General features: G+C 57.6%; 2 protein-coding genes across 3 annotated transcripts; both read left to right on the top strand.

The window, feature by feature from the left end:
* The first annotated feature begins 1036 nt into the window (after nt 1-1036).
* Nucleotides 1037-7120, top strand: PIGT (phosphatidylinositol glycan anchor biosynthesis class T). Its single transcript, XM_068700317.1, has 12 exons — nt 1037-1244; nt 2174-2351; nt 2909-3036; nt 3666-3766; nt 3883-3969; nt 4308-4395; nt 4478-4575; nt 4848-5013; nt 5118-5318; nt 5856-6021; nt 6158-6241; nt 6618-7120. Exons 1-12 carry the CDS (start codon nt 1052-1054, stop codon nt 6868-6870), a joined length of 1743 nt encoding a protein of 580 aa, XP_068556418.1. The 5' UTR covers nt 1037-1051; the 3' UTR covers nt 6871-7120.
* Nucleotides 7121-8386: 1266 nt separating this feature from the next.
* Nucleotides 8387-15877, top strand: BLCAP (BLCAP apoptosis inducing factor). 2 transcript variants are annotated; one of them, XM_068700712.1, is made up of 2 exons: nt 8387-8554; nt 14161-15877. In XM_068700712.1, exon 2 carries the CDS (start codon nt 14244-14246, stop codon nt 14505-14507), a length of 264 nt encoding a protein of 87 aa, XP_068556813.1. In that variant the 5' UTR covers nt 8387-8554; nt 14161-14243; the 3' UTR covers nt 14508-15877. The 2 variants fall into 2 exon arrangements, with proteins under 2 accessions (XP_068556813.1, XP_068556812.1); XM_068700711.1 differs by lacking the exon at nt 8387-8554 and adding an exon at nt 9836-10867.
* The last annotated feature ends 2205 nt before the right edge of the window (nt 15878-18082 follow it).

The following is an 18082-nucleotide window of genomic DNA, read 5'->3' as shown; positions in this document are numbered from 1 at the left end:
CTGCAGGAGGGAAGATGAGGGTTAGGTGGGGACTGCAGGGAGCTATCCCGTGCCAACCAGCTGAGAGGAGTACTTCAGCACACGCAGCACCAGCAGCTGTTGCTCCCCAAACCCAGTGCAGGGAGCATTGTCCTGGTTGGAGGCTGCTTTGAGGAGCGCAGGAAGAACCATCGCAGAGCTGCTGCCTCTATCAGTGGCTGCAGGCCAGGAAAGTGCTGTCGCTGCTCCAGCTGTGTCAGCACAACCGCAGTCACCCTGAGGGGGGAAGGAGCCTGAGAGATAAGCAACTGGATAGCGGCAGTGCCACGCACCCCAGCTGCTTCCCAGGGGAGCTCTGAGCTGCTTGCCATGATCCCTCCTGCACCAGGCAGCCGTGTGTGGAGGCTGCTGGGTCTCTGGGGTAAGAGGAGCGGTGAGCTCGATCGCGTCCTCGTCCCAACGCTGTCCCGGTGTGACCTTCCTTGGGGTGCCCCCATCTTGCTGGTGGCTGGTGAAGGCAGCGTGCATCCAGCCGGGTCCCTGCCTGAAGACAGCCGCTGCCTCTGGAAAGAGCTCGTCAAGGGGTGAGGGGGACTGGGAAATGGAGGGGCAGGCTGGGAAGAGGAGGGTGATGTGGGGACATGGCTGGGACACGGGGACAGTGCTGGGACATGAGGGCAATGTGAGCCATGAGGATGAGGACGGTGTTAGGGCACAGAATCACCCAGGCTGGAGGAGACCCCCGAGGTCACCCTGTCCAGCCCCTGACCCCACCCTGCCCATTCCTCCGCTAACCCCCAGCACCCAGCTCTGCACCCACACGGCCTTTAAAGACCCCCAGGGACGGTGACTCCACCACCCCCCTGTGTGGCACAGCCGTGACGGGGACAGGCGCTGTGACACGAAGCCACCCCCGTGACACAAGGCCATCCCTGTCCCACAGCACTGCCCCATCCCTCGCCCCTCAGGGGCCGGCCCCAGCCCCCACCCCCACTAGGCCCGAGGCCGCCATGGCCCCGCCGCGTCTCCATGGCAACGGACCGGAAGCGGAAGCGCTGAGGCCGGGGCCGCCATGATGGCGGCGGGGCCGCTGCTGCTGCTGCTGCTGCTGCTGGGGGCGGCGGGGCCGGGGCTGGGGGGATCGGGCTCGGGCTCGGGGGCGGCGCTGCGGGAGGAGCTGCTGCTGAGGCCGCTGCCCGCGGGGGACGTGGCCGCCGCCTTCCAGTTCCGCACGCGGTGGGACGCCGACCTGCGGCGGGGGGCAGGTAGGGGCCGTGACGTCATGGGAGAGGAGGGGGGGGGAGGTCGGCGGGGGTGTGATGACGTCATGGCGGGGGGAGGCCGCGTGACGTCACGGCGCCAGGAGGGGACAGCTGGTGGGGACAGGGAGGGGGCACCGTGAGGTGTGGGGACACGGGGACGTGGGTGGGATGGGGACATAAGCAGGCTGAGCCCTATGATGTAAGCAGACCTGGGCACGATGATGTAAGCAGGCCGGGGATGATGACGCAAACAGGCCGAGCCACGATGACACGAGCAGGCTGGGGACGATGACGTGAGCAGGACAAGCCATGATGACATAGGCAGGCCAGGGGTTGGTGACATAAGTAAGACGAGCCACGATGACGTAAGCAGGCCAAGCCACGATGATGTGAGCAGGCCGGGGACAATGACGTGAGCAGGACTAGCCGTGATGACATAAGCAGGACGAGCCACAATGACGTAAGCAGACCAGGGCACGATGACGTAAGCAGGCCGGGTACAATGACACAAACAGGCTGAGCCACAATGATGCAAGCAGGCCGGGGATGATGACATGAGCAGGACTAGCCACAATGACGTAAGCAGAGCAGGGGACGATGACATAAGCAAGACGAGCCACAATGACATAAGCAGGCCAAGCCACGATGATGTGAGCAGGCCAGGGACAATGACGTGAGCAGGACTAGCCGTGATGACATAAGCAGGACGAGCCACAATGACGTAAGCAGAGCAGGGCACGGTGACGTAAGCAGGCCAAGGACTATGATGTAAGCAGGCCGAGCCACGATGATGCAAGCAGGATGGGGATGATGACGTGAGCAGGACTAGCCACGATGACATAAGCAGGATGAGCCACGATGACGTAAGCAGACTAGGGGACGGTGACGCGAGCAGGCCGGGTTGTGCTGGCTGGCACTGACGCTGCGCGCAGTCTCTCACTACAGGCTCTTCCCGAAGGCGCTGGGGCAGCTGGTGGCAGCGCAGGGCGTGCGGGAGCTGCACCTCGCCCTGACGCAGGGCTTCTGGCGCACGCAGAGCTGGGGGCAGCCGCCCCTGGGCGCCCCCGCAGGCGCCGAGCTCTGGGTCTGGTTCCAGGACTCCGTCCCTGAGTAGGTACCCGCACGGCGACACCGCAACCACGGCACCGCTGGGCGTTTGGGGTCGCAGCCCGTGCTGGGTGGGAAGCGGGGGCTGCGGGAGGCAGGGCAGGGCGGGCGGCAGCACTGCTGTCCTCTCCCTGGGGCCTTTCTCACCAAAGACCTCATGCACTGGGGCTTGCCTGGAGCTGGAAGGGGTTTGGCAGTGTCTTGGTGGAATAATGAGCCTGTAACAGCAGGGGCCGTGGCAGAAAAGGCACAAAGGGCAGAGCGGTGCAGAGAGAAAGCTCTAGTTCACTAAAGGAACAAGCAATTCCCTCACGGGGCTCTGTGCTGACAACCCCCTCGCTGTGCTGTGGGGTTACGTCTTGAGCTCTCATCCATGACTCGCTTCCTTTGACTCCCGTCCCATATCTGCCACCGTTCCCTGTCGCACGTTTCCTCTGGCTCAGCCCAGCAGCTTGCTGTGGGTTTGCAGAGCTGCCTCCACCCCGCAAGGGCTGTTGAACGGTGTTGATTTACCACCTGTTATCCCAAGCTGCTGAGTAAACTGATGTTTGTTCTCACAGTGTTGACAAAGCCTGGAAAGAGCTGAGTAACATCCTCTCGGGAATCTTCTGCGCTTCTCTGAACTTCATCGACTCCACCAACACGGTCACACCGACAGCGTCCTTCAAACCCCTGGGCTTAGCCAATGGTGAGCCCGACCCGCGCGTGCCTGGGGGCTGGCTTGGTGCTCTTTGTCCCCGGCTTGAGTTCTGCCCCGTGGCACTGCGGGAGCCCATGTGCGGGGCCTGCCAGGACTCTTGCTCTGGCAGCGTTTGTTCCCGAGCTCACAAGTCACTGCGATGAGGTAGCCCCAGAAGGGGAAATCCGGTGTCCCAGAATAAACACCGCACAGGCTGCTGCTCTGCTAGCTCGCCCAGGAGGGGTGGGAGAACAAGTGTTTCCATTTGGTTCCCTGCCAGCTAGCACTGCTGCCAGCTGCAGCAGAAGGTATTGGAGCACGAGGGCACAGACAGCAGGGGTTAACCTGTTGGAAGCAGTTCTTCTCCATGCTGATGAGCTTGAACAGAGGAAAGCCACGAGCAGCACGTGGCTCCCAGGCCCTCGGCTGTCTCTCTGAAAAGCATTTTACAAAACAGGGAGTGAGAACTGCAGGATTTAAGGCCCTCAGAAAAAAAAAAAACTGCCAAGAGATACCCTCACCTAGTCTGTCCAAATCACCCTGAACAGAGTAGGATCTATTCCTGAAGGAGTTTGTGGCATTTTGGGCGTATTCAGAGCGTGTCGTGCCTGCTGTTAACCCCCTGCCTGCCCGCCCAGGGACGGATCATCGCCTGCTGCGCTACGCTGTCCTGCCCCGGGAGGTCGTCTGCACAGAGAACCTCACGCCCTGGAAGAAGCTGCTGCCGTGTGGCTCAAAGGTAACGGCGAGTCCTGCTCCGGGGAGCTGGGGGCAGTCCAGCAGCGTACACCGGGAAGTCTCCTGGCCTTGCAGAGAGCGATTTGCAACCAAAGTTTTGCTTCCTCTTCCCCGCAGGCCGGTCTGGCCGTGCTGCTGAAGGCTGAGCGGCTGTTCCACAGCAGTTACCACTCGCAGGCCGTGCACATCCGCCCCATCTGCCGGGTGAGTGTCGGGCTCAGTGGCTCCCTCCTGTGCCTCCCTCCTGCAGCAGCTGGGCCTCTCCTGGCAGCCCAGGGCTTCAGGCACTGAGGAGAGGCTCGATGTTTGGGAGCTTTCCCCAGGGCTCTGTTCTAGACAGTTTTAACGCCCCCAAGAGCACACCAGAACCCTCCTTGCTGTGACTTCAAGGTGACCCTGCTTTGCCCAGCTCCCGTGCAGTGGGTTCGGTGGCTCACCTGTGCCCCACTGGGACTTCTGCAGTCCTGCTGTAGCTCGAGCTCTCTCCTGCTGCCCTGCCCTTGCGGAAGGTGTGATCAGAGCCACCTTTTTCTCTTCCCCAGGATGCTTCCTGCCTGGCTGTTTCCTGGGAGCTCAGGCAGACCCTCACTGTGGTCTTTGACAGCTTTACCAGTGGCCAAGGAAAGAAAGGTAAGGTCAGCACCAGCGTGCTGTGCCCCCAACCTGCCCCAAGCCTGCCTCACACTGCTCTCACTGACTTTGCTTCCCACAGACTGGTCCTTGTTTAAGATGTTCTCTCGCACCCTTACTGACGCGTGTCCTCTGGCATCAGAGAGCAAGGTCTACGTTGACATCTCCCCTAAGAACAAGGTAACACTCCTGGACTTACAGGCACCCTGCTCTCTGCTCAGCCACTTCACGTGGCTGTGGAGCATCGTTGCCTCCACACTCCGCATAGACTGGAGACCTCCAGGGCTGCTGAAGGGCTGCAGTGCTCTCCTGCCTCTGAGCAGGGCTGCTCAGAAGCGCTCAGGAGGAGCGTGGCGGTGTCAGCAAGCGTGCTGAGCTGGCCACTTCTGAGAGGGGCTTTGCCAGTTACTACAAGAGGCACGTCCCTTTTCATGGCCAACTTGCTTTCTCAGGAAAAAGAGTTACTGGAAGTGACCCCCACTCCAACATCTTTACATGAAGCTGTTGTGCAGGGAGACAAGAGAACCTACGCGGTCTATGACCTGCTCAGCCCCTCACTCTTCAATTCATCCCGCAGCCTCAACGTGCAGCTGAAGTGGAAGCGGCCCCAAGACAGCCGTGAGTGACCAGGGCGCTGTTCCCCCTGCGCTGTCTCTCCAGGCTCCGGGCCCAAAAGCACCTGGCCTCAGCCCCTGATTCCTGTTTCTTTTTCCCTTTTGCAGAGGAGCTGTCAACACCCGTGCTCCACGCTCAGCGCTACGTGAGCGGGTACGGGCTGCAGACTGGTGAAATCAGCACTCTGATCCACAACACTCACCCCTACCGGGCCTTCCCCGTGATCCTGCTGGAGACTGTGCCGTGGTATCTGCGGCTCTACGTGCACACCCTGACTATCATCACGAAGGGGAAGGAAAACAAGCCAAGTGAGTAGATGCTCCCAGCAGCACATGGCATCCGAGGCCCTTGGCACGAGCAGCTCATTCCAGAGATGGTTTAGCCCCTCCCTTGAGCCTCAGCTATAACTGGGGAACAGGACTGGGAAATAAAACATCTTAGGATGTTTTCCCAGCCTTCGGTTCAGCACTCGCCGCAGATGAGGCTTTATTAAGTCCGTTCTCTAAGAGTCCCTTGGGCAGTGTTTCATAACCCAGCAAGAATCTAAAGCAAAGGACAATGATTTTTTTGCAGTTAAGGAACCTCGATGTAAAACTGATGAGTGGATGACATTTTACATTTTTAACCTTTTCTTACGAACACCTAACTTTTGTGGGTCATCAGCACTAAAGATCAGCCAGATTTAGCTTTAACCCATGCTTTTTGTTACTTGTTACGTCTTCACTTGCCCCGAAAACTTTTCCCAGGACAGTAGAAGCAAGAGCACCCACCTAGTGAGATCTCTAGGCAACGTGAGGCTGCACAAGTGCCACTCCAGTGCCACTGACGGGTGTCTTTGGGGCTAGGTTATATCCACTACCAGCCAGCGCAGGACCGCAAACGGCCTCACCTGCTGGAAATGCTGATCCAGCTTCCAGCCAACTCTGTCACCAAGGTCACAATCCAGTTTGAGAGAGCCTTGCTGAAGTGGACAGAGTACACGCCTGACCCAAATCACGGATTTTACGTCAGGTAAAAACATCGCTCAGGTCCTTGTCCCCTTCTGGGCTTTGTGTAGGGCTGGCTACCCAGGTCTCTGGGGCTGGGAAGAACTCGTGCTGTCATCTTGCTGGCAGGACTGACACTAGTGCGTCCTTTGTCTCCTTAGTCCCTCCGTGCTTAGTGCCCTGGTGCCCAGCGTCATTGCAATGAAGGACGTGGATGTGGAGGAGAGCCCGCTCTTCACCTCACTGTGAGTGTTCCTGTCCCCAGGGGGCTGTGTTGCAGCACGTGGGCTGGTTGCAGTTACCCTATCTGGTCTTCACCAGCCTACAAAGACTCGTGGCTCCTTGGGGAGCTGCTGCGGGACGTTCTTGATGTGTCAGAACAGCAGCCCAGGAGCCCTTCCGAGGGGGGCTGCTGGCAGGGGGGTGACTACAAGGGACGGCTGGTGGTGTGAGTCCCCGCAGCCTCTTCTGTGGTCATCCCTGAGATTTGGAGGTCCTGGGGAGAGCCTGGCCTGTAAGGGGCTGTGAGCACCTCCAGAGGCCACCCAGCTCCAGCGCTGGTCAGCACGAAGTGGCGGTCCTGTGCAGGGTGGCACTGACTTTCCTGCTCCCCCTCTCCAGCTTCCCTTCCTCCGATGGCTCCAGCTATTTCGTGCGCCTCTACACGGAGCCGCTGCTGGTGAACTTGCCGACGCCGGACTTCAGCATGCCCTATAACGTCATCTGCCTGACCTGCACCGTGGTGGCAGTGTGCTACGGCTCCTTCTACAACCTGCTGACCAGAACCTTTCACGTGGAAGAGCCGAGCCGGGGAGGGCTGGCCAAGCGGCTGGCTAACGTCATCCGTAAGTTCAGGGGCGTGCCGCCCCTCTGAGAGCAGCCGGGGCCGCTGGAGCAGGGCACAGCAGCAACGTGCTGCTGCCTCCTGTCTTTGCTGCCTACATCTCTCCTGGGTCCTACAAGCTGAGAGCTTGCTTCCAGAATTAAGATGGAAAAGGGCCCTGAGCGCAGTAACCACTGAGCTGCACTCACACTGGATTAGGAAATGTGCAAGCTGTCTGTTTGGGTGAGGAGTAACTTATTTACCAGGAACAATGCTGGAAGTAAACTTGAGCTGTTTTGTACATTTGTGCTGCTTGTTGTTTTTGCTTTCCTGACCCCACAGGCAGAGCTGACCCCAGAAGACACTGCTAAGTGTCCAGCAGACTGCTGTGGTCGGCTAGGGGAAGATGCAGACTGTCGGGGGGTCAGGGACATGACCTGCACTGCAGGAATGGCTGCAGTGCTCTGCCTGCACAGTTCTGGTTGCCACATTTCACTCCCCTCCTTCCAGCCTCTAGCACATCTGAGCCAGTTTGCAAATGAACCTCCAGACTGGGTCTATGAACTATCTGCTCATCCCCTCTTTCATACCAGGAGGTTATTTCCTTTTTTAAAGAAGCCAGGAGCAGAGCTTTCACTCGCAGTGTTTTGAAACCCCTCCACCTGCTTCCCCTGAGCAGCAACTCACGATCCTCCATCCCTTCCCCTGAAGCTCTGCCATATATCTCTGCCTGTCTGTGCCACACGGTGTCCCCAAAGCCTTGAGGAGCCTGGGCTCAGCACCCTGCAGCCCTGGGCTGGGAGCACAGAGCAGGGTCCCAGTTTAACACCCTCCCCAGGGTGGTTTTGCTGCTGGTTGCAGGGTGGGCTCAGTTCCAGGGGTACGCCCTTCGCACCTTAGATTCGGTGATAGGAACAGAGCTGAGTGTGGGCAGGGAAACAAAGCACAAGAACCTCAGCAGTGCAATGAATTCCATTGAAATTGCATTGAATTTCATTGACATGAAAACACTGCCGTGAATTGCTCACAGCAACTGCCCGAAAGGAGGGTGTGGGGGCTGGGGGTCGGCCCCTGCTCACAGGTAACCAGTGATGGGACCAGAGGGAACCAGATGGCACCAGGGGAGGCTCAGGCTGGCAATGAGGAGCCATTTCTGCTCAGAAGGAGCAGCCAGGCGCTGGGACGGGTTGCCCAGGGTGGTGGTGGCGTCGCCATCCCTGGGGGTGCCCTGGGGCAGGTGTTTGGGGACGGGGTCAGCGGGCGGTGGAGGGAAGGGGACACCTGGGGGGGGTGACCCCGAGCAGGAGCTGCGGGCACAGCCCCTAGGGCCCCCCAGGACCCCTCCAGGCCCCCCCAGGCTCTAGGAACAGCCGCAGCGCCCCCATACCCCCCCCCCATATCCCCTACACCCCCCCCCAGCCCAGGCGCGCTCCCGCCCGCCCCGCGCACGCGCACTGCCCCTTCCCCCCCCACCCCCGGGGCCGCGCATGCGCGCTCCCCTCCCCTTCCCCTCCGCCCGTGCCCGCGCAGGCGCAGTGCGCGCCCCGGCGGACGGAGCGGCCCCGCTGCCGGGGGCCGGGCAGGGCGGGGGGGGGCGGCGGGGCCCGGGGGGGGGCTCGGGCTCTGAGGCGGCTCCGGGCGCTCCTCGGGGCCTCCGCGGCGCGGAGGGAGGCCCCGGATGGCGGCCTGAGGGGCAGCGGGACGAGGAGGAGGAGGAAGGAGGAGGCGCCGCGCCGTGAGTACGGGGCTGGGGGGGGCCGTGTGGGGCAGGGGGGTACCGGGGGGGGCTGAGGGGGGGGCGCTGAAACCCGGCCCGGAGCCGCCAAGGCGGGGTTGGGGCAGAGGGGCCGGGCCGGGCCTGCAGGTCAAGATCCCTGCAGGGCCGCTGAGGGGTGAGAAATGGGCACAAAGGGGAACGGGGCTGGCAGCGGGTGCAGGGCACAGCGGGCCCTGATCCTGTCAGCTGCCGCTGGGAAACTGCTGCCCTGCTGCTGCCCTGCTGCTGCCCTGCTGCTGCCCTGCTGCTGCCCACTGCTGCCCGACTGCTCACGGCCACAGGTTTGTCGCCTCTGCTGCCCACTGTGCAGTGACCCCCACGGGGCAGGGCGCTGTGCTGGCTGCACACCAGCTGAGCGCTTCCCCAGGGGGACAGAGCCCAGGGAGCGGCTGTGGAGATGGTACAGAGGGGCTGCATGGAGCGTCCCCGCTCCTCACGAAACGCACGCTGCTCCGGATCGTCCCCAGCTTGAGAAACCAGAGCGCTTTGTAACCCCCGAGGCTTGGTTCGTCAAGGAGGCGCTGCCCTTTTGGGAAGTGTTCGCAAACCGTCTCGCACCATTGCCGAGCCTCCCTCGGGTGTTCCAAGGCTTGAACTTATCAAAGAGTGGCACAAAGCCTTGGCCAAAAGTTGAAGACTCACTTTTTCCAGCTGAGTCACTCTGGCAGAACAAGCATTTAAAAGAAAAAAAAAAAAAGCATAGAAAAATAGTGGCAATGACTAAAATAAAAGCAGAAGTTAAAACCCTGTTGCTACAAATCAGACTTAACAGTTTGAACAGTTATGGCCCTGAGTTGTTTCATTTGTAGTTTTGTTTTTTTTTGGGAGGGCTGACATCTCGAAAGCTGGTGCACCGATATTTTTTGTAGATAAAAAGGCAAAAACCAAACAAACACCCTTGTCACTTGATAGCTCTTTCACCTATTTTTTTCCCCAGCGCTTTGGATGTTGTGTGCTTAGCAGCTGTTTTGGACACCATGCAGTATTTGAGAGCTGGCTTCAAACACGCGCAGGCAGCAGGAAGCTCTGCCCACACAGCAAGCTGCGTGGCTCTGACAAGGTCCTTGATTTAAACTCTTTTAAGCAAACTATGGTACAGGCAAGCCTTATCCATAAGAAACTCAGGTGCGAGGCCCCGAGGCATGCTGTAAGTACACCACGCTATTTAGCTGGAGAGATTTGTATCTAGCCGTGTGGCTTTTAACTCCCAAGCAGGAACTTGGGCTCCTGGGAGAGGGGGAGATTGGCATCGCCACACACAAAAAGGAGTTGTTCAGCCTTTTGTTGCGACTCTGGGTGACTGGTTTGTGTAGCATGGGCAAGTTTTGCCTTCCTTGTGGACACCACTGGCTTAGCAGCTGCCTCAGTGAGGTCTGAACACGCTTACCTTTTAAGTACCTCGAGTGATTAGTGAAAGCCAGCTGATTATTCTGTCCCGGCAGGGTAAATGGCTTGTTAAGGACTCAAGGCGTTCTTGACAAACACGTAAACTTGGTATTGGCCTCCTGATGCGGCGTGTCTGTGGTGTGCGAGCACTTCTCATCCTTCTGAGTGCTGAATTAGCTCGGAGAATACCAAGGAGCAGCTTGCGAGCTCCTCGGATGGATTTATTGTAAAGGTGAATGATCCATTGCAAAACACGAGGCTTGTGCTGGGCTGCTCGCTTTGGACTTGTCCTAATTAAAGTTTTGTTTCTGGGTGGGAAAGGTGTGCCGGGCTTGCCTGGGAATTTGCAAACCCTCCCCACGATCACATGCCAGTCCCACCTGCTGGTTTTGAATGGTCTCGGGAGGGCGGAGGAAGGACCGTGAGCACGGTGGAGACTGATTAATAGGTGTGTGGACAAGTATTGGTGTGCGCCGGCTGCCGAGGCGTGCGGGGAACTCCCCACGCTGCTCCTCTGCCTGCGGGAGCTGGCAGGGAGGCTCCGGCAGCACGGGGAGATCAGAGGGGAACCGCAGAGCGCTGGCTGCGGGCAGGACGGCAGCAGCAGCACGTGCTGTGCTGCCGAGGGGCTCCGAGCAAGTCTGAGTGGCGGAGGAGCTGCGGAGGAGCGAGAGGAGGCAGTGGTGGTGCGACGGAGAGGAACTGGCTGGTAAACACGAGCGGCTGCCAAGTCAGATGACTCGAGCCCTCCTGAGGGGAGCAGGACACCAGGCCGGCTGAGGAACCAGATGAGTCAGGCAGGCAGGGGAGAACAGGAGCAACTGGTTGAGGAAAAGCAGGATGCGGTTGTGAAATGGAGCTCGCAGAGGTGCTGCTGGGTGACAGGTAATTATTGGCTCGGGGACACGCGGTAATCTTTTGCTTGGATCATGAGGAGGGGACAAAGAAAACAAGGGAGGAATGTCTCATTTGCAAGTTTCACCTGCAGATCTAGGTGAGCATCTAGGCAAAACTGCTATGACAGCTTCAAGAAGGGACTTCCTATCCTGGGCACTAAGGAGAGTGCCATTTCCCTAACGAGCTGGCAGTGGGAGACGTGGTGTCTCCCTAGGAAGGCCTCTGCAGCGTGAGGAGCGAGAGCTTGGGAAGAGAACGCTCATTGCCAGCTGCGTACAGGAACCTCCAGCAAAGAACGAGGAAGAGTGTGCGTCTTGAGGAATAGAGCTGCAGGATTCTCAAGCAAAGGTTACCTTATCTAAGATCTGCCAGATCACACAGACTGCAGGTTTTCAGCCTTTAACTGGTGGGTAGCTAAGGGGCAGAGGAAAATAAAGCTTACTGCAGATACAAGGCTCAGCTGCTGAAACACCTGCGTTTGTTAGAAGTCTGAGAGCTTTGCAGATTGAAGGGCACTGCCATAGAAACTTCACAGTAAAAATAACCACCATTAAATGCTTCTTTATTCTGCAGAGTGCTGTTATTGATTGCTACGAGCAACTGGCTCCTCCAGAAAATATCAATATTTAAGAACGGGTAACCTGCTCCGAGAGTGGCATGTGTAGGAAGGAGCCTGCCACGATGAGAAGGCCAGGCCCTGGAGTTCAATGCAGCTGTCACGAGTTTTAATTATACTCATGAAATGTAATCAAGTGCAGTTTGAGAGCCAAAGGCTTGGTGGTTGTAGCATGGTTACATCCGAGGTATTTATGACAACAAGCCTAGATGATTCTGGAGTTTGTACTATGATAGACACGTTGTCCTAGGCTGATTTTCTTATCCATCCTTTGCTGCGGAGACAGCCCGGAGCAGTTATCTGTAGGCACAACGCTAAGGCTTTAGGAACGGGTGACCTGAAGACTGCAGCACAAGTCCAGCAAGAGAAGTAGAGCTGACGTGATTTCAGGGCTGGATTTGGCCGCAGCATTACATGGTATTTATGCAGTGCTTTGCCCTGTACAGTGTTTAAGGCACTTGGGAGGGAGGCTACGGGAAACGTCAAGTGGAGAGCACTCAGGAGGATTAAGCTGGCCACATCACTGATTTAGCACAACTTGGTTGTGTTCAGCGCAGCGTCATCCTGGCAGGACAGGAACTGAGAGATTGGGCAGTGTGGTTCAATTACGAATCTGTTAAATCTGCTCTCTGAGCACTTCCCCTTGGAGAAGTTACCCAATGCTCCAGCAGCACTCGTACTCCAGAAAGAGCTCGGTGATGTACAGAGGCTCGCAGAGAGCATGTTTGGCTGTGGAATAAGCGATCAGCATTCCCAGATCATCTGCTCACAGATGAGGGAACTCAAGACTTGCCCTTAAAGATGTGAGCCGCACGAGATGGGATTAACACTGGGATTTTATTCCTTTAACTCCAGCCATATTGCCGTGTAAAATAACTTCCTTATTCCTCTGGCTGCCTAACGGAACCCCAGCTGGCCTCTCTGCTGGAGAACACCCTCTTGCAGGACAGCCAACACAACGTTCTCCCCCCAAATACTCTTAATCTGTTTGCCCTGGTGGGGCCTTTGGCCTGCATTCTCTCTCACTGCCATTAGCATCAATCCTGCTGCTAGGAACAGGGCGATGGCAGCGTGCACCCTGCTCCCCACACCGGAGCTGGTCAGTACCAGGGAGCTTCCCGAGCTGTGAGGCACGGGCCTGACCTCAGTGGTTTTTTTGGAAGAGACCCATTTGTGGTTTTCTCTTGGCTTTTCTGTTCAGTCCCTCATTCTCTCTCCCTTCGCCAGGAAATCCCTTTTCCTGCCAGCAGGAGCCAGAGGACTGTGCTGTTTGTTTACTTTCTCACTCCTTCATCCTACCAACCTTCCCGCCCCCCAGCCCTAATCCGAACAGGCTCGGCTCAGCCCTTCATCCCTCTGACAGCATACCTCGCAGATGAGTATGTTCAGATAAAAGGATTGCTGCCAAAAAAGCTGTTCTGGCCAGGCTCTGGTTAGTTGGGGTGAGGCCGGGGCTGTCCTGCCCATCTTCCTGCGTCTTGCCTGCGTGTCCCCATGATGTGCTGCAGGACAGCAGGGAAGAAGAGCAGGCTTCCCAAGCTGGGCCCTCTTGCAGCATTCCCCTGTGTGCTTTTGCCTTTTAGGGGCAGTGAGCTAGGAGTTGTTCCACAAACTGAGGGAAATCTTATCAGTTACTCTCCCCAGCGATCCTGACATCTGCTAACCCGACCGGCTGCTGCTGTCCCACACTGCTCAACTCCATTCTTCCGCCCTCTTTCAACAGCTCTGGCTCTGTAAGAACACCTGTAAGGCATTTATTATTTTTAAAACCCTCTAAAATACTTGAAGATGTTTGGCTTAGAAAGAAAAAAAACAACACAGTGTAGTTGATCCAGTTGCTAAAGATAGAAGTGCATTTTCTGGACCGCTAGTGTGCTGCCATCCCTGCTCAGAGAAGCCCTTGAAACTCGCTGCTTCCACAGGGTTTTGTAATAATCCAAGAAAGGAAATCCTGTGTTTACAGCACTTATGAAAATTGCCATTTTGAGACTGTCCCCTCCCCTTTGATCCATTCGCATGCTTTGTCTTATCTGCCTTTAGCTGATTGGCAAGGGTTGTAAATCCCTTAAGCAGGGACTGTCCTCTCCTTTGTTTAGCAGCACTGACGCTGTCGGGGCTCCCCCGGGCAGCTACGTGCCGAGTTCAGATTTTCTGCTGTCCCCCTGGCAGGCTGCAGTGGGGCTGTGCCTGGGGATGAAGCATTTGTGTGCTTAACACTCCCCAGAAGCGTGGCTGAACACCAAACCAGCCCTTTTTGCTTCTTCCTTTGCGCCACCTATGAGTTTACCTCTCGGTTGCACATTTGTACCATCACTAAAGGCTTTGGACAGCCTTGTAGAAATACAGGTGTAGGGAGGCAGCTTGTTTCCTCTTCTGTTGCTCCCCCCTCCACCTTTCTTCCCCTGTACTATAAAGAAAAGGGTCTCAGGACTGTTCGCCAGGGTAAGAGCCCGAGAGACAAAGCACGCAGGGGCTACGCTGCTGTGTCAGCAAGAGGTAATCGTGTCCCCAGCTCCTCCCTCAGGAAGCAGGGAGGGTGACACCAGAATTTCACATCAGGGGTTTGAGCATCAGCGTGTGATGCTTGGGAACGCGTGAACTGTGCAAGAACTGCTGTTCTGTTTGCTGAGTGCCTCTGACAGTCTGACATTTCACATCCCTACAGACCAGCCCACCCGAGGAGCTGCTGAAGACCGCTGGGAGCACACCTGCCTGCTGCTGCCGCAGGGCCCCCGCCAGCCGGACACCATGTACTGCCTGCAGTGGTTGCTGCCTGTCCTGCTCATACCCAAGCCCCTCAACCCAGCGCTGTGGTTCAGTCACTCAATGTTCATGGGCTTCTACCTGCTCAGTTTCCTCCTGGAACGGAAACCTTGCACGATTTGTGCCTTGGTCTTCCTGGCAGCTCTGTTCCTCATCTGCTACAGCTGCTGGGGGAACTGCTTCTTGTATCACTGCACAGGATCCCAGTTGCCGGAATCAGCTCATGATCCCAGCATCGTGGGCACCTAGAGAACGATAATCTTCCAGTCTGCTGACAGCTCTGGTTTTGCTTTTTAAAAAAAAGGGGGGGCTAGGGAGGAGGGGAGGGGGTGCTAGGCATGTGACTGGAGTAAAACCAGCCTGTTTCCTGTAATGTGTGTGTGGACCTGAGTGGTAAATTCCTGACCAGCCCTCCCACTCTGCCTGTGAAATTTGACTTGTTTACTGTGTGAACTCTGGCAGCACCACCTGCTTTTTTAGAAGCAGAAGTCTTTTTTTCTTTTTTCCCTTCCCATATCACTGGGAACGGACACCAGCCCTCCTAACTGAGAACTGGTGGAGGAAAGAGCTGCTGGCCTCTGCCCAGCTGTTGCGTGGTGGTGGAGCTGCGGGGCTCTTGTCTGCATTAGGCCACGGTGGTCTAACTCAGGGCTCCCGGCCCTCTGATTCTGCCCAAGTAGCTACAGGAGCCTCTCCATCTTTCTGTTTGCGGGGAGCCAGCCTTCCCGCCTTGCTGATCAAGGGAAAGCTCGGCAGCTCGCAGATGCACTTGGCCAAAAGCTGCTGGAGCCAGAGGCAGTTGAGTCATCTCCTCCCGCTCCGCCTGCCAAAGAGATGCGCGCACTGCCCAAGTGCTTTCTGAACTACTTACGCTCCGAGGTCATAGCCTGAAAGCCTCAGTTGTGCTGCTGCTTTTATAAAGCCTCACAGGCAGCGGAGACTGCCGCTTCCCCTGCTAGATTTCCAGGGTTTACTGAGGTATTGACTGTTGGGATAAAAAAAAAAAAACTGCTATGCTGCAAGACGTGGGGTTTTCACAGCTGCCACGAGCCTCACCCCACAACGCTCGCCGCTAGCCCGGCAGGCTGCGTGTGGGCAGGGCAGGAGAGGGTCCCGAGGAGGAGGCACAGCTTGGAGCAGCGGCTGCTTCAGCTGCTTTGGGTGACTGTTCTCAGGCCAGGGGTGACAGAGGGTGCTGGTGCTGTGCGCTGGGGAAGGAGAGAGGCCAGAGGGGCGCCCGCTGCCTCCACCTCCCCTGGCAGGAGGATGTCAGGGCTGGCTGGCAGCGGGATGCTCTTACACAGCCGCTGCTGAGAGCTCTGCGCTCACTGCTGCCTGCAGCAGCGGCTCTCGGGGCAGCCTTCCCTGGGGCAAGGGTTTGCTGATGAGCAACTTCGGGGGTTAACACAAAGCTCTGTCTCTGCACTGGCCAAGGGTTCCCTCTCGTTTGCCATCTGTTCATCTTCACTTCAGTCTACGAGTCCCGTAGGGGAGAGCAGCACAAGCGGCTGCTGCTGTCCCGAGGAAGTTCGAGCTATGAGGTTGTGAAACTTCCCGAGTATTGTTTGTTCATTGCACAGCTGTTCAAAATGTTTAATAAAGCTTTATAAACTTTGGTCTATGGACTCCTGCCCAGCGTGATGCGTTCGCTGCTCATTGCAGATGCCTCAGCCCAGCAATCACGCGTCTCTACATTGTTTTGTTCCCGGCGCTGTAATCCCAGCCTCTAGCAGGAGGCAGAGCCTGTCAGCCCTGCAGCTCCCAACACCGGCTGCACTAACAGGGTAACCTAACTCAGGCTGGGAAACCTACAGGCAACCCCAAAAACAAGCCCATTTTGCACACAATGCAGGCAGCAGCTTCTGGCTGCGTCCATATTGGTGTGACAGATCCTCACCGTTCCCTTACTCACTAAGAAACCCAACCCCAGAGCTGTGTCCTGCAGTCCTGCTGACCCCAAATCCCGCTGATCCCAGCGCCAGACGTGCACCCGAGGCTGCCCCGCGGGGTCCCCCCAGTGCTGTCCCCTCGCTGTGGGCAGAGACAGGGCTGGGACCCAGCTGCTGCACGTCCAGCCTCGCTCCTGAGGACACCAAGCCCGAATTGGAAGGCGTTCAAGGCATATCAGTGTTTGCCCGTCCAAAAAAACAAGCGTGACACATCCTCAGGAATAGAGGTGGCAGCCCCGTCACCTGTCAGGCTGAGGGGAATCCCAGGAGCTGCTGTGCTAGCTACAGTGTAAATAAAAATAGAAGGGAAAAAGGAAGTCCTCTCATTGGCAAGCTGTGACAACACGGTTGTCTGCACTCTGAGCAACTTTTATTTATTTAAGCTAAAAGGATTTTTTTTTTTTTAATTTAAGCTAATGCAGTCGGTTTAAAGCTATATTTTAGTTGCTAATGAGCCAAGATGCGCTCTACTGCAATTTAAATAAGTCCTAGCCACAAAGCCAGACAGCCCTGGGTGAGAGCGAGCCCTGGCTTCGTACACCCAGCCCAGCCCAGCCCAGGACAGGGCTTTGGGCTTCCCCTTCTGCCAGACCTGACCTGGGGAGAGAAGCACTTCAAAAGGGGGAAGCTGCCGGTGCAGCGACCGGAGAGATCCCAAACTGATGCGTAGGAAATCTGCTTTTTACAGCACTCCCACCCCAAACGCAGTTAAGGGCACCCTTTGATGTGCACATCGCCCTCACCGGGGCACTACCTGCCACCTCTCAGCGCGCCGAGATGCAATCTTCATCTCCAAGATACAAAATTAAAGTCACTTCATCACGGTCAGACAGAAAGCCTCGGGCAGGGCGAGGAAGCCAACCGGGGCTCACATCCCATGCTTATGCCCTGATCCCCAGCTCATCGAGGCCGTGAAAAACCAGCCTGCAACTGCAGAACAGGTCAAACCCGACAGCTTTTGGAGAGCAGCACCACGGCTTCCCTGCCTGTGCGCCACGGGCCGGGCTGAGCCCACACGGGCGCGGTTGCAGCTCCTCCGCAGTGGCTTTTGTCCCCCAGCGGGGTGTCCCTGTCACCCGGGGGGTCCCTGCTGCGTGGCACCACGTCCTGCCCAGCCCAGGCACTGGCCGGGAGGGATCTGGCTCAGAGCACGCCTCGGCACCTGGCTTTGCAAATTGCCCATCTGCCTCGCGCTCCCCGGCTACGGGGAGCAGGAGCCTTAAGCTACTCCTCTGCCTTTCCATCGCAAGGAGATGGTTTTCTTTTCTAGGTCACGGAACAGATCGGTGGCACTGCAGGGTCAGGGCAAGGAGAAAAGAAAAAAAAAAACACCAAGCCAAGCTCAGAGCCCAGCGATCAGAGCCGCAGCGGGGCCGGCCACACCTCGGGCTCCCCACTGCAGCTTCGGGACCGGGGGCTTCTCTCCCTGCGCCCCCTTCCACACCTCTCTCCTGCTCCCACCAGCCTGGGGCTGGCCCAAACCCTGCTGGACCCGGGGAGCCACCAGCATCGCTCCGGGCCAGCCCTTCCCCTGCCTGCGCCCTTTGCTCCCGCTCCTTGCACGAAAGGGGCATTTTCCTCGCCCTCGGCGGCTGGCAGGAGCTAAGTGCAGCGGGTGAGGACTTCAGCCTGTCTCAGGAGCCCAGAGATTAACCCTCAGCAAGAGGGCTGCGCTGTGCCTCCCAGCAAACAGGCAGGGGGATGAGGGAGGACCCCAGCGCCGGGACAAACCCACAATGTTTTCCACCTTCACCCTCCGGCAGCCTGGATCAAGAGCTGGGGCTCGATACGCTTTGAAGAAGATTAAGGGTGTGCTCAGGCCAAGCAGAGCGCATCTTCTCCAGCAGCCCCCCCAGCAGGAGCAGCCCCCTACCA

This window comes from Anas acuta, chromosome 16 (assembly GCF_963932015.1).
Source record: "Anas acuta chromosome 16, bAnaAcu1.1, whole genome shotgun sequence".
Taxonomy (NCBI): domain Eukaryota; kingdom Metazoa; phylum Chordata; class Aves; order Anseriformes; family Anatidae; genus Anas; species Anas acuta.
This window is presented reverse-complemented; position numbering and strand designations above follow the sequence as displayed.